At 37.3% G+C, this 12987-nt stretch overlaps 1 protein-coding gene across 8 annotated transcripts in view; it reads left to right on the top strand.

The window, feature by feature from the left end:
• The first annotated feature begins 633 nt into the window (after positions 1-633).
• dcaf6 (DDB1 and CUL4 associated factor 6) overlaps positions 634-12987 on the top strand; it is a 77502-nt gene continuing 65148 nt past the window's right edge. For 3 of the 8 annotated variants that reach the window (XM_012964231.3, XM_012964220.3, XM_012964217.3), the window contains exons 1-4: positions 635-979; positions 1177-1307; positions 9461-9522; positions 12265-12357. In XM_012964231.3, coding sequence (XP_012819685.1) covers positions 1217-1307; positions 9461-9522; positions 12265-12357 — 246 coding nt within the window. In that variant the 5' untranslated portion in view covers positions 635-979; positions 1177-1216. Of the gene's footprint in view, positions 980-1176; positions 1308-9460; positions 9523-12264; positions 12358-12987 lie in introns of all 8 variants that reach the window. The other 5 variants (XM_012964213.3, XM_012964201.3, XM_012964206.3 and 2 more) reach the window with 4 other exon arrangements.

Raw genomic sequence — 12987 nt, 5'->3', positions numbered from 1 at the left:
CGATATGCGACTTAATGCATGCGATAATACTTTAGCGAATCGCACGTTTTTTGCACATCAATTTTAACACAAAAAGCATGTGAGAAGCGTTATCGCACTTTAGTGAATCAACCCTGTAGTGTCCAATAAAGACAAATATTGCAGCATTATATCATTGCAGTTCTAGTCTGCTTCCATTAACATTTATACCTAAAACAAAAAACCCTTATTAAGCAAGAAGCCCTATAATGAGACTTCACTGGGAACCAAGGAGAAGTGTAGATGTGACAGCTTTTACCATCCAGCACATTTTAAGAAGGGAAAATGCACTCCTAGCAACACTTGTGCGTGGTTCCTATACAAATTAAAGCGAACAATGTGTAGAATTTGCTACATCTGTCATTATCTTTTATGTCATGGCCATCGTATTGCCAATTATAGCCTCACAAAGGAAAATAAGAACCCTCCCGCGTTTATGAAAGTCGCAAAAGTAAAAGGAGCTATATCCCACAATTTACTAAAAAATCTCTTGTGCTTTGGTTGCAACCAAATACAAACAGCCCGAACTCGAGCAATATTTTCTCCAACTAACTCTGCAGCTCCCCCACCCATTCAGATTCTGTAACTCCTCCTATATTACAGGTCATGGTGACGTATTGAGCTGAGCAATTCCATTTCCATCCTAGGCTCTTTTCTATTTCTGTCACTGCTACAGCTGCTGCCACTCATCACCTCCACCACAAACAAACAAACACGGTTCGCTGGTCGGAGAAGTGGGTAAGATACATGGCTGTCAGAGCGTCCTTTACCGCTTCCGGCCCTGTGTATTGCTCGCACTGAGCGCCTGACAGAACTTTACAGCGGGAGCCTGTAACAGGCAGAGTGGCCGCCTTCCTTTAAGCTGTAGTCGTGCACAGTTTTTCCCGATGAAGTCAAGCATCTGCGCTTTTGTTTAGTCACGAGTCGCTATTACCTTGCGCTAAGAAATCCGATTGCCATTGTAAGTAAACCAATCAGGAAGCAGAAACATAAGTGAATGGCGTACCACATCTCAGGCGCTACATAAGCTGTTTAACAAATGACACTGTCGTGCCATGCATTATTTGTATTATGGATACAGGCTAGTGCTAAACATGATTGGAGATCCATAACAGATAAAACAAGTAACTTTTTTTGTTTTTTTTAAATCCTCTCTAGTTGGACAAGCCAGCCTGAAAGGATATACAGGAACTGGACTATGTCACGGTGCTATTCTGGTCTAATATGGGATGTACGGAAACGCTCTCTTGGATTGAGTGAGCCCGATGTGGTCCGTAGCAACTATTTGGGTGAGTGTTTTTGCCAGGAGAAACAAAGGTCACACGCTAACGACTTATATAGGTATAACAACAACCCATGTTGAACCATATTTATCCAGACAAAATTGAAGAAGTTCCATATTTTGCCTGCAAATGCTTAGGGGGCAATTCACAAACAGTCAGATTTTTTTTCTGATTTGGATTTTTTTTTGTGCTAAAAGTCAAAGAATAAGAGTTTACTATGCGTCAAAACGGCTAAATAACTGAATCTGACAATTTGCCAAATAAAACCTGACAATATCATGTAGAAGTCTATGGCAGATGTCCCTTTTTTCCCTGGAGGATCCTTCATTTGGTTCAAAACTTTAGAGGTTTTGGATTTTTGTGCAAAAAAAGTAGAGGTTTTTATGTGACAATTAGAAAAGATTGCAGTTTTGCAACTTTTCTACAACTTTTTCCTGCACAGACTTTTTCAGTTCAGACTTTTAAGTATATTCGTGGAAATTAGTTTATTTAAATTTTTAAAAAGAAAAAAAATGAGGTTAGAGTTTTAGTAAATCTGCCCGTTAGTGTAATTGTTTCCTTGATAAAAGATTAAGCCATTGACTTTGGTTTAATCCTGCAAGTGCCAGCAGAATTTATAATTTCATTCACTCTCTTTTTTTGAGCATTTTGTTTTCTTTCTCTCTTCAGGGGCATTTAGCTTTATCAAGGAAAACTAGAAATAATGTTTTTAGAACAACCTAAGCTTTCTAAATCTCTTTGTGGTTTTGTGTAATTCAACTTCCAAAACAAGAAGCCTCTAAATGCCAATAATTTACCAATGAGGACACTCAGTAAATTGTCAAACTGGGAAAAAAAAAGATAATAGAAAAAAAAATGTAATAACAATGTAACACCATCTAGGTACAATCTAATAAAACATGTCACACAATTGTATGGGGTATCTGGTTGCTGTAGAGCGACAGGAACTGAAAGAGAGTCATGGCCAGGCTGCAGGTCCAGAGACCGTACTATAAAAACATTACACATATCATTAAAAAATTGTATACGTGTGCATGTGTGTGTACACTAACTGTGAGTGTCTGCAAACTCAGGCCCAAACCAGAATGCCCCCACCACGATGTTTCACAGATGGGATAAGGTTCTAATGCTGGAATGTAGAGTTTTTTCTTCGGCGTCATCCATCCACAAAACATTCTTCCAGTATACTATAATATATATATATATATATATATATATATATATATATATATATATATATATAATAAATAAAATAATATTTTTGGGGGGGTGGCAGTGGCTTTCTCCTTTCTACCTTGCCATACACACCATTGTTGTTCAGTGTTGTCCTAATGGTGGACGCATGAACACCAACATTTGCAAATGTGAGACAGGCCCTCAGTTGTTTAGAGGTCCCTTTGTAACCTCTCAGACTATTAGATACTTTGCAGTTGGATTTATTTTTGATGTTTAGTCACTTCTGGGAAGGGTAACAATGGTCTAATTACCCCCATTTGTACGTAATCTGTCTGACTGTTGATTGGTCCAAACTCTTTAGAGGTAGTCTTGTAACCTTTTCCAGCTTTATGAGCATCAATAATTTTTTTTCTAAAGTCTTCAGACATGTCTTTTGTTCAAACCATGATACACATCCACAAATGTGTTTGTGTGATCAGTCTTTGATGGATTCCCGTTTTTGAAATTCACACCAGATTGTCGTCACACGAATGAAAACACCAGACTTCGATTTCACCTTCAAATTATGATAATCCTAAGGATTCACTTACTTTTGCCACATGCATATATCTTAAGGGATAATTTTTTTCAATAAATACATGACCAAATATAAGACTTTTTGTTTCAATTTTTTTAGCCAAATTTTCTTCATCTACTTTTAGGACTTGTTTGAAAATCAGATGATGTTTTAGTTTATGATGTTTTAGTATAAAAATATAGAAAATTTTAAATTGTTCACAAACCTTTTTTTTTTTTTTAAGCAAACTTTCATGTAAATGATTAAATAGCTTGAAAATCCAGAATACCGCTATCCTCATAGTACTTTTTATGTTACATTTGCCTTAAAAAAATTGTATTAACACTATATAGGTATATTTACCTGGGTTTTACATACAGTAAAAGTTTTTAACATTAAAATGGATTTATACCAGCTTAGTTAACTTTTAGTTCAAGGCAATGTCTTATTACACAGAAAATGCAAATTAGACATCAACAAAAGATTTTTTTTTCTTTTTAATTAAAAAAAACACTTTTGGGAAATAGCAGTGCTGCATTTTGTAGCTTTTATAATAATGGTTTTCCAGGCAATAGACCCTTATATACAAGGGTTGGATTGGCCTGCAAGAGTACAATGGAATCTTGTTGTTGGCCCCACTTTTGTACAGTCTACCTTAGAGGCAATTTACATCAGTACCATTTAGCATATTTTATATCTAACAGTCTTTAGAATGGCCCCTGGATGTCAGCTTTCTGTTGGGTCCTTAGAAGCTCAGTCTTGAGAACTGACCTTTTTAAATATCTGCAGGGCTGTTTTTTCAGAAAGGACAGCCCTAGGCCCATGAACCAGCCATCATCTTCATACTCAGCCCTTGGTGAGCTTGTTTGTTTTGAAGCATCTAGGGTTTACATGAGATTTAAAAAAAAGAAAAAAAAAAAAGTGAAAATGTCCTGCGCGTCCAGTCCCCAGCGCTCCGGAACAAACAAGCAACTGCAGATGCAGCCTTGCTACAAATACTAGCCTGTGCATCTGTAATGTTTGCTGAGACCTCATTGTACTTTGAGATTAGTGATCAGTATCAGAACAGGTAAGAGAGTTTGTTTTAATATTAATTTGTTACAATTTAGGTGGGGAAAACTGTAAAAGAAGACTTGCATAGTCAAGATGGTATTACACTGCATAAGTCCTTTCAGAACTGACATCTGGACAGCAGGAATATTTTCTGTTAGCAAAGATATTTTCTAGTTCTTTAGTTCTGGTGTATTTGTGCTTGAAAATAGACTGTCATCTTGAAAAAAGTTAGATTTATGTGTGGGAAACCACGTTAATGGAGTAGTTTATATCCTTGTAGTTCTCTGACTGTATCTTTTCCTGTTAAAAATGAATTGCTCCCTGTGGAGGCAACCTCAGAATTACTATCAATATGTGCATAAACCATATAGAAATAAACAAGGGAATTTTGCACAGCTGGTACCTCAAAGACTTGCACATATATTTACAAGCATGTCTTTGCTTGGGTGGAGACATTATGTACATAGATGTATTCATAAAGGAAAATATACTCCCTTTGACATGATCCTATTTAGCTGGGGTTTTGTAGAAAAGATGCACTTTTCCACAAAACTACCTAAACTTGCAAATATAAATTTCCCAGAATTCATAATTTTACAATGGGACAAGATGAGGGAGGGGCTTGATCAGTGTGAGCCCAAGGCGGTGGAAAAAATTGTCCCTACAGGCAAAGACAGATTTTTATGGTTTCCTTTCAGTCTATAAATTAGGTATATCTGTGTCAAAAAAAAGAAAAACTAATATATTTTTTTTTGGAAGTAGTATTGTTTGTAATGTAGTGTTAAAGACCACTGAAAGTCAAAATAAGTGGGATATATTTCCCCTTTACAGATCTATTATGTAGATCTATTATATATCTAATATTTCTTTGAATATAAAGGTCTGGTCTGTAGTCTATTACATAGGCAACTTCACAGAAGACACAGCCGGCTCCTGCTCTGGAAATAGAATCAGTATCAATTTAAGATTTGTCTCTTGTAATGCTGTTAGCTTATAGAAATTCCCCATCCATGGACAGTATAATACCAACAATAATTACCAACAATACAAGGCATACTAACTAGGTAGTTCTATAGAAAAAGTATTGCACATGCAGGGCCGTATTTAATGTATAGGTACTTGAGGGGACAGCTTTCGCGGGGTGGCCCTCAGGTGCTTATACGGGTAAAAAAAAAAACCTGCCACCGCATATTTGCCTATTCTTTTGGCAAAGCTATGGGAATGGTCCTTAAGGTTCAAGTTGCTTCATTCTCAGTACCACACTTTCACTGTTTGGGTTGGGGTGGCACGAGGTGAGCATGCTGAGGGCTATTCCTAGGTCGGCACTGGGCCAGTTCATATGCAACTTACATAAATCTGCGGACAGATCCCTTTGTCTTTTTTTATATCAGTTCCCATTTCTTTAAAAGTAGATAAGGTTCAAGCAAAACAAAAAAGGAAGTAAGCAAAAAATAGTAGGGTTGCAAAATGTCAAGTTTTGAACCACACAGACCTTTGGTCTGTCCTGTTAAAAACTACCCAGCTCTGAAATCCAGACAAATCTCTGTGGACAGTCAATCCCCTTCCTGACTTGCCAAATACCTGACCCTTTATAGCATCATAGCTATAATAGCATATAACATCATAATCACCTCACCCTTGTGACATCACCCTGCCTTCATCTGTGTGTTTAGAAAACCAAAAAGGTGGCAACCCTACTCATGGTTTGTGACTGGAATTCTAGCTATCATAAAAGTAGATTTGTTATACTTTTAGAGATTCAGAATTTCAATTACATGTACAATTGTTGCTTAAAGGGCACTAAATAAAATAAGTAGTAGATTGGGTCAGATAAAGCTACATTTAGGGCTCTGGCACACGGGGGAGATTAGGCGCCCGCGATTAACTCCCTGTTCGCGGGCGACTAATCTCCCCGAGTTGCCTACCCCTGCCATCCCACCGGCGAACATGTAAGTCGCCGGCGGGATGGCAGACGCGGCGGGGCGATTTCCGGAAATCGCCGAAAAAGACTTGCGAGCTGATGCTTTTACAATAGATAATTATCAGAAAATTGCATTTCTTAAGCAACAAAGAGGTGCACTTCATAAGAAATTATTTTAGTTTTTGCTGTTATGTGATTCCACTAACAATAATACATTTAAATTCATTGCAATACAAATATACTTTTAGGCTATAAAACACCCCTAAATGTCATTATCCTATAACAGTTTTAGTAGACTGCCTGAATTAAGCTGGCCATACATGGGCAGATTTTAGCTGCCAATTATGGTCTTTCAGGCCGATTAGGCAGCTTATCTGCCCAAATAAGCCTACCGAATCGAGGACTGCTGGCTTGGACTGTTTGGCTCATTGATGTGGTCCTCTGTACGACAGCCCATATACCCGCTGTTTGAATTTTAATTCTAGGGCCAAACAATTGTATTAGCCCGATATTGCTCACCATAGTTTGCTTTTGAATCTGATGTTGGTGGGACCACAAAAATGGTGTAAAATGCAAAACAAACCGTAAAATCAGGGTATGTAAATTAAAGTTCTACTGTAACTGTTTATGCAGCTTTTCTTCATAAGCCCAAGAGAATTAGCCAATGTCAAAAGGGGGTATATTTTGCCTTAATATTCTGTGTCATGAAGCAAGCTATGGCTGTATATTGTACTACTCATCAATGTGTCGGACTCATTAAAAGTTGCTGGTTAACCATATTATACAGCAGTGTGTGTATCAGAAGCATGATATATTTATCTTTCTTGTTGTCATGTTGCAGGGTGTGCCTGGAGTGTTTTATAGTAACTGGCCCAGTCTCACTAAACGTTTATTGATATGATTTGTTTATAAAATTCAGTGCTGTCAAGTTTTGCGGCCAATACAAACAAGCAAAGTCTAAAAACAGTTTATATTCAAAGCAGGAAATTTGGGCAGAGGCCCCTTATAAACTAGGGGTTTGTTGCACAAAAATACTTAGGTTGGTTTATAGCAGTGAACCTAAAGCTCTCTATTGAAATGTATAGAATCGTCACCTAATCGCCTACCTAAGTCCTACAATATTGTCCGAAGCTGGAGTGGCAGGGGTGGAACTAGGTGGGAGTAGAGCAAGTGTGTGAAAGGCACACAGAATATGCTCTCAGATCACTTTGGATTTGAGTTAACATTTTTGTGTGAGTCTTTATTAAGTGGTTCATGGAGTGAACTAATATGTTTTAAAGTGGACCTGTCACCCAGGCATAAAAAGCTGTATAATAAAAGTCCTTTTCAAATTAAACATAAAACCCATACTCATTTTTTTATTAACACATCCAAACCCATTATAAAAGCATTTAAAAATCCCAGCTGTCAATCACATATTGCCTGAGGCATAGAGGCAGACAGTTACTTTCACTTTGAATTCAGAACTTCTTAGATGTTGCTGCACTCCTCACATTCCCCCTACCTTCTCCCCATCTAATTTTGTAACCAGTACATCAGGTCCCCCCATACTGGCACAGAAACAAGATTTTGGTAAGATACAAAGCTTGCCTTAATAACACTATCCACAAAATGGCAACTGTCTTCTCGCTGCAATTGTGAATTCCAAGGCTAAAGAAAATAAGATTAAAATAATTTTTATAGTGTAAGTGAAGGTTATTTTACTTGAAAACACAATAGAAAACAATTTGGAATTATTTCTTAGGGTGACAGGTCCTCTTTAAATTATAAAAAATAAAAAAATAAAAAAAAGGCTCTTTAGATAAGGCAAAGGCAGGGATGCAAGAAATAATGAAACCAAGGGGAAACGTGTTTATAGAGTAGGTGGGTTCAAGGTTTCAACCTTGATGATTAGTTGAACTGAAGAAAGGCCTGATAAGGAGACACCAAATATGCTGTTTGCACTAAAAAATAGGAAATTTGGGGGAAAAAATCCAACTGTTTGTAAATGGCCTCCCTAGGGCACTCTACTTAGAATATCTTGACAATCATAGGTTTGCTATTTATTTTTTATTTTGATGCCGTGATTGTTAATTTTTTATGAATTAATGAACTGTAGATTTATTCAGATGATAACTTGTATAAAAACTCAAGTTTGGAGAATAGATAATGTATTGATGATTTCTGGCAAATTACTTGCACATTTGCACAATTTTGTGCAACAAAACAAATTAAAAATGTATAGAAAGCATGATTTTATTTTTTCTGTACTTAAAGGACATGGAAAGGCAAAGTCACTTGGGGGTGCTAAAATATACGGCACCCCCAGGTGACTTAAATTGCCTACCTTTTACCCCTGCAGCACTTCCTGCTTCCGTGTGTGCGCAAGCGCAGTAGAGTGAAAAGGCCGAACTTTAACAGAGAAGTCAGCTTTTCACTCTACTGCGCATGTGCCTATCGTATAGTCGCAGCTAAACGAAGAAGGAAGGAGGAAGCGCATCGCTCCAGGTAACCCGGGCTGGTGCTGTTTTCTACTAACAGGGGCACCAGCCCGGGGTACAAGGTAAGGGATTAAAGTTACTTGGGGGTGCCTAACATTTTGGCACCCCCAAGTGACTTAGCCTTTCCTTGTCCTTTATAGTAATAAAGATATGGTAAATTATAGCTTTTTTTAGTGGGCCAAACCATGCCTAGCATGTTAAAGGAACAGTAACACCAAAAAATGAAAGTGTATAAAAGTAACTAAAATATAATGTGCTGCTGCCCTGCACTGGTAAAAGGTGTGTGTTTACTTCAGAAAGTCTACTATAATTTATATAAATAAGCTGCTATGTAGCCATGGAGGCAGCCATTCAAAGGAGAAAAGGCACAGGCACATAGCAGATAACAGATAAAACACTATTGTATTCTACAGAACTTATCTGTTATCTGCTATGTAACCTGTGCCTTTTCTCCTTTTTTCCAGCTTGAATGGCTGCCCCCGTGGCTACACAGCAGCTTATTATATAAATTATAGTAGTATTACTGTAGCAAACACACCAGTTTTACCAGTGCAGGGCAACAGTGCATTATATTTTTATTACTTTAAAGCTTTTTCATTTTTTGGTGTTACTATTCCTTTAAGAAGTGCAAAGGCATTTGAATTTATGCTTTGAAAGCATAAGTTCAATTTCAATTTCAGCAAATAGTCTTGACTATAGTATTGCTCAGAAAAAAAAAAAGCTTGTGTGCAGAAACAGTCCTGAGGTTTCAGTGGTTCAGCTATATTTAAATTATATACATTTCTTCCTGCAATAAGTCAGAAGCAGTATTTCAAAAGTTTTTTCTAAATGGGCACTGCTTCCTGTGCTTTTCTGGTTCTTTATTTATATTGTTCTGTATTTCAGTTGTTTTAGTGGCAATATAACAGGTGTGCTATTTGTTCCTTTTTGTCTTTATAGTTTTGTAACATGATATGCATTTTTTTTAATGTAGGAAGAAGAGAGTTTGTGCAAAGACTTAAATTGGAAGCAACATTAAACATTCATGATGGTTGTGTAAGTAACACTTACCTAGTACCACTATTTGCTATGGAATTCTTAAATATAATAATACAATGCATCAAAGTAATGCATCCTTATTTGTTCCTTCCATCATTTCTTAATATTTAAAACTGAGAGGATTTGATGTTATTGACGGGTGAAGAGAAACAGTTGTTACAGGGTGATTTTATGCACTTCTTTCAGAGTATGCTTCTCTATTTTAGAGCTCAAACTTTCATTTAGCATGGGTAATCTTCAACCAGACCTATGACAAATAGCAGTTATGGATTGTAGAATATAACTTTATCATAAACTGTCTGTAAAATAATATACTACAAGGTATCTTTCTTGGTCTAATCTTTTGCCTTAAAGGGCACCTATCACCCCAATATTGTTTCCCTTCTGGTGCGGGTAGCCCAGCGCTGGCAGGGTAGTTTTTTCCCTCTATATGGAGTGTGGGTTCTATTAGCCTGCACCTCTGGTGGGGGAATAATATAGGGGTGATAGATGCCCTTTAAAGACTCAAACACACCTCCTAGTTCTTACTACAAACTTCTGTGATTTCACAGTTATTTTATTCTGCTGTGCATGCTTAAATGTTAAGACAGCACTTGGAAAGCATGGAAATGGTAAGAAAAGTGGTGCTGTGAAGCTGAGTTAATTTCTCCCAAGCTCCTTTTTGCTAAAAAGAGTACCAACCCAGGGAAAAATAAATTAGACATTGGAATTTACTGAGGGTGTTTTACACATTCCATCAGTGAATCTTTCTTTTCTTGTCCTTTAAAAGTATTAAATCTGATACTAGAAAATTATTTATTTTACTCTTATAGTGTCTTTAGCAAAGACTAAACCCTAACTAAAGAAGTAGGGCAGAAATGTTGCATCTTCTTTTCTGCTGATTCATTGCACATGCTCTTCCTTCTCTCCGTTACTAATTTTAGGGACCAACTCACAATACTTTATTTATAAAATATAGTGCCACAATATAAGGTTGAATAGTAAATAATTCAGATTCGCATTACATAGCAGCTCTGAAACCAATGGAGTTAGCATCATATTTGAATAATTAGCCCTGTAGCATCAACTTATATGGCAGGCAAACCTCATTTTCTGCTTGATAACTACTATGCTTAAAGCGCAGGATTTGTTATATGGGCGCCCCGAGGCCACCCCCCGCACATGCACATTCGCTTGTCAATTTAAACTCACATACGGAGCAGTGGGGAGAAGTCCCTTTTTCTCTGTATGTGCGGCTTGGGCGGCATCGCTGACCCCAAATTTGTGCCGCCTTGGCCCAGACCTTTGTGGCCTCGCCACAAATCCGGGCCTGTATGCTTAGCTTCTCAACAGCTACGAGCGAGTGTCGCAGGCACTCCAAGATGGGGAGCTTCTGTGATAAGTTTGAAGTTCAAGATCATTGCTACTACTGAAATGCTGAAACTTTGGGGTGGTACATTAAGTACAGTATATAAAATATGGTATTTTAGCCATACTTCTTACAAGGGTTTAGTTCTCCTTTAAAGTAAAACAATTAGAATCAACTAGAGATAAAAAATAACTGTTAAAGTGCTCATGTGAACATAAAATGTTGTAGATCAGAGCTGTCCAGCTTCATTCCTGTTGACTAGATGAAGTCCATCCTTCCTGTTGGCTTCATAAACTTATTTATTTGCCATCAACATTTAAATATAATATGTACCAATATGAATTTTAAATAATTTCTACACTTTTGAAACAGCAATGTTCTAGATAAGTGCTGTCCAAGTAGCGGCCCGCGGCCCCCTCTGTGTGGCCCTCCACCTGTCTGGCTGCTGTGACTGCTTACCTTTGTGTAAACTTTAAATGGTATCAGTAATGAGATTAACTTGGCCCCAGCATGGTTTACACCTCAGGCTCTAAACCCCTGTATTGTTTAAACATGTAATCCCCTGTGTACTGTTCACACCCTCTAATCCCTGTATTGTTCATCCCCTGCATTGTTCACACCTCAGATCTGACTGTAAACTCCCACATTGTTCACCTGTTCACACCTCAGACTATAGGAGCAGTGCCAGCATTGTGTCACTGTATGCTTCCTGTGTGTGCCATACTATGCCTGCCCTATGCTGCCTGTGTGTGCCATACTCTGCCTGCCATATGCTGCTTGTGTGTGCCATACTCTGCCTGCCCTATGCTGCCTGTGGGAGTTGAACCTGGCAGGGGTTTGTTCTGAAAGTTTATTTGCATTTGGAATTATAATTATATGGTCCCTAAGGTATGTAATTATATGCTGGGTATGGTCTTAAAAGCTCTTGTGATAACATGGGTGTGGTTTGAAGTGGGTGCAGTTTTAACAAGGGAGTGGTCAAAACTGACTTCCATTAGCGGCCCTCCACCATGTAGGCCAGAAAAATTCTAGCCTTCAGTACCACAAAAGTTGGACTGCACTGTTCTAGATGATGACTATTAACTAAAGCTGTTACACAGAAAATGTAATATTATGCACAAAATTACATATTTTTTCATTGTCCATTTTTTTCCATTCCTGGTTTAATTGATCTGAAGTGTCCTTTGCGTACATGGGGTAAATTGTTTTCGCTGCTGTCCATTAAAATTAATCAAGTTAAACATTTTATAGATCTTAGTTTCTCTTAGTATTCCCACAAGCTTTGGTAATCTTTACAATCAAAATTTAAAAATAATACCTTTTGTGAGAAATGTGTGAGGCATATATTTGGGAGTGCTAATATATTTTTTCTTTTTTTGTTCTTGATACAGGTAAACTCAATTTCTTGGGGTAGTACAGGAGAATACATTTTATCTGGTTCTGATGATACCACTTTGGTTATCACTAACCCGTACAATAAAAAAGTAAGTTGATGGTGTTTATTTAGTGCCTTCTATATAAGTATGTTGTTACAATATTGGTGTGTTTTTTATTTATTTTTTTGTCTGTATCCTTGTATATTTTTTATATCAGTTTGTTCCAGCTGAGCATGAAGAAATGTACAGTACATGTACCTTAAAATATAGGCTAGCCACCACTGATTTTGTAGGTTACTAGTGGCTAAAATACCATCCACGCAATACAGCTTCTGAACTTGTTTCAGCAATCTGTGCCCTTGCAGTTTGCCTGGTGGCTCATACTTTTCATTGTAGTCATGCATAGGGCATGTACCAAGTAATAAATGTGTTATGTTGTAAAAAAGAGAATAGTTTGGTCCCAGGTTTGTTAAGATGACATATAAAAGATGTCTGCCGGCTTCAGAGCTGAAAGCAAACACAGTACAACAAAATGATGTAATTGCGTTTTAAGAAATCGTTTTTAGACAATATTGAAAGAAATGGCATGCTCAGATAAATAATGCATAATGACAATAGAAGAGGTGCAAATCAAAATATTTAGTAAAGTGCTTAGTGAAGGATATATACGATGAATAAAAGAAAAACTTGTTAAATTTGCCTAATGTAGGGCTGCATGTATTTAAAGGAATTCTAGTA

Source organism: Xenopus tropicalis, chromosome 2 (genome assembly GCF_000004195.4).
Source record: "Xenopus tropicalis strain Nigerian chromosome 2, UCB_Xtro_10.0, whole genome shotgun sequence".
In the NCBI taxonomy this organism is placed as follows: domain Eukaryota; kingdom Metazoa; phylum Chordata; class Amphibia; order Anura; family Pipidae; genus Xenopus; species Xenopus tropicalis.
Note: the sequence above shows the minus strand (reverse complement) of the source record. Positions and strands in the feature narration are given on the sequence as shown.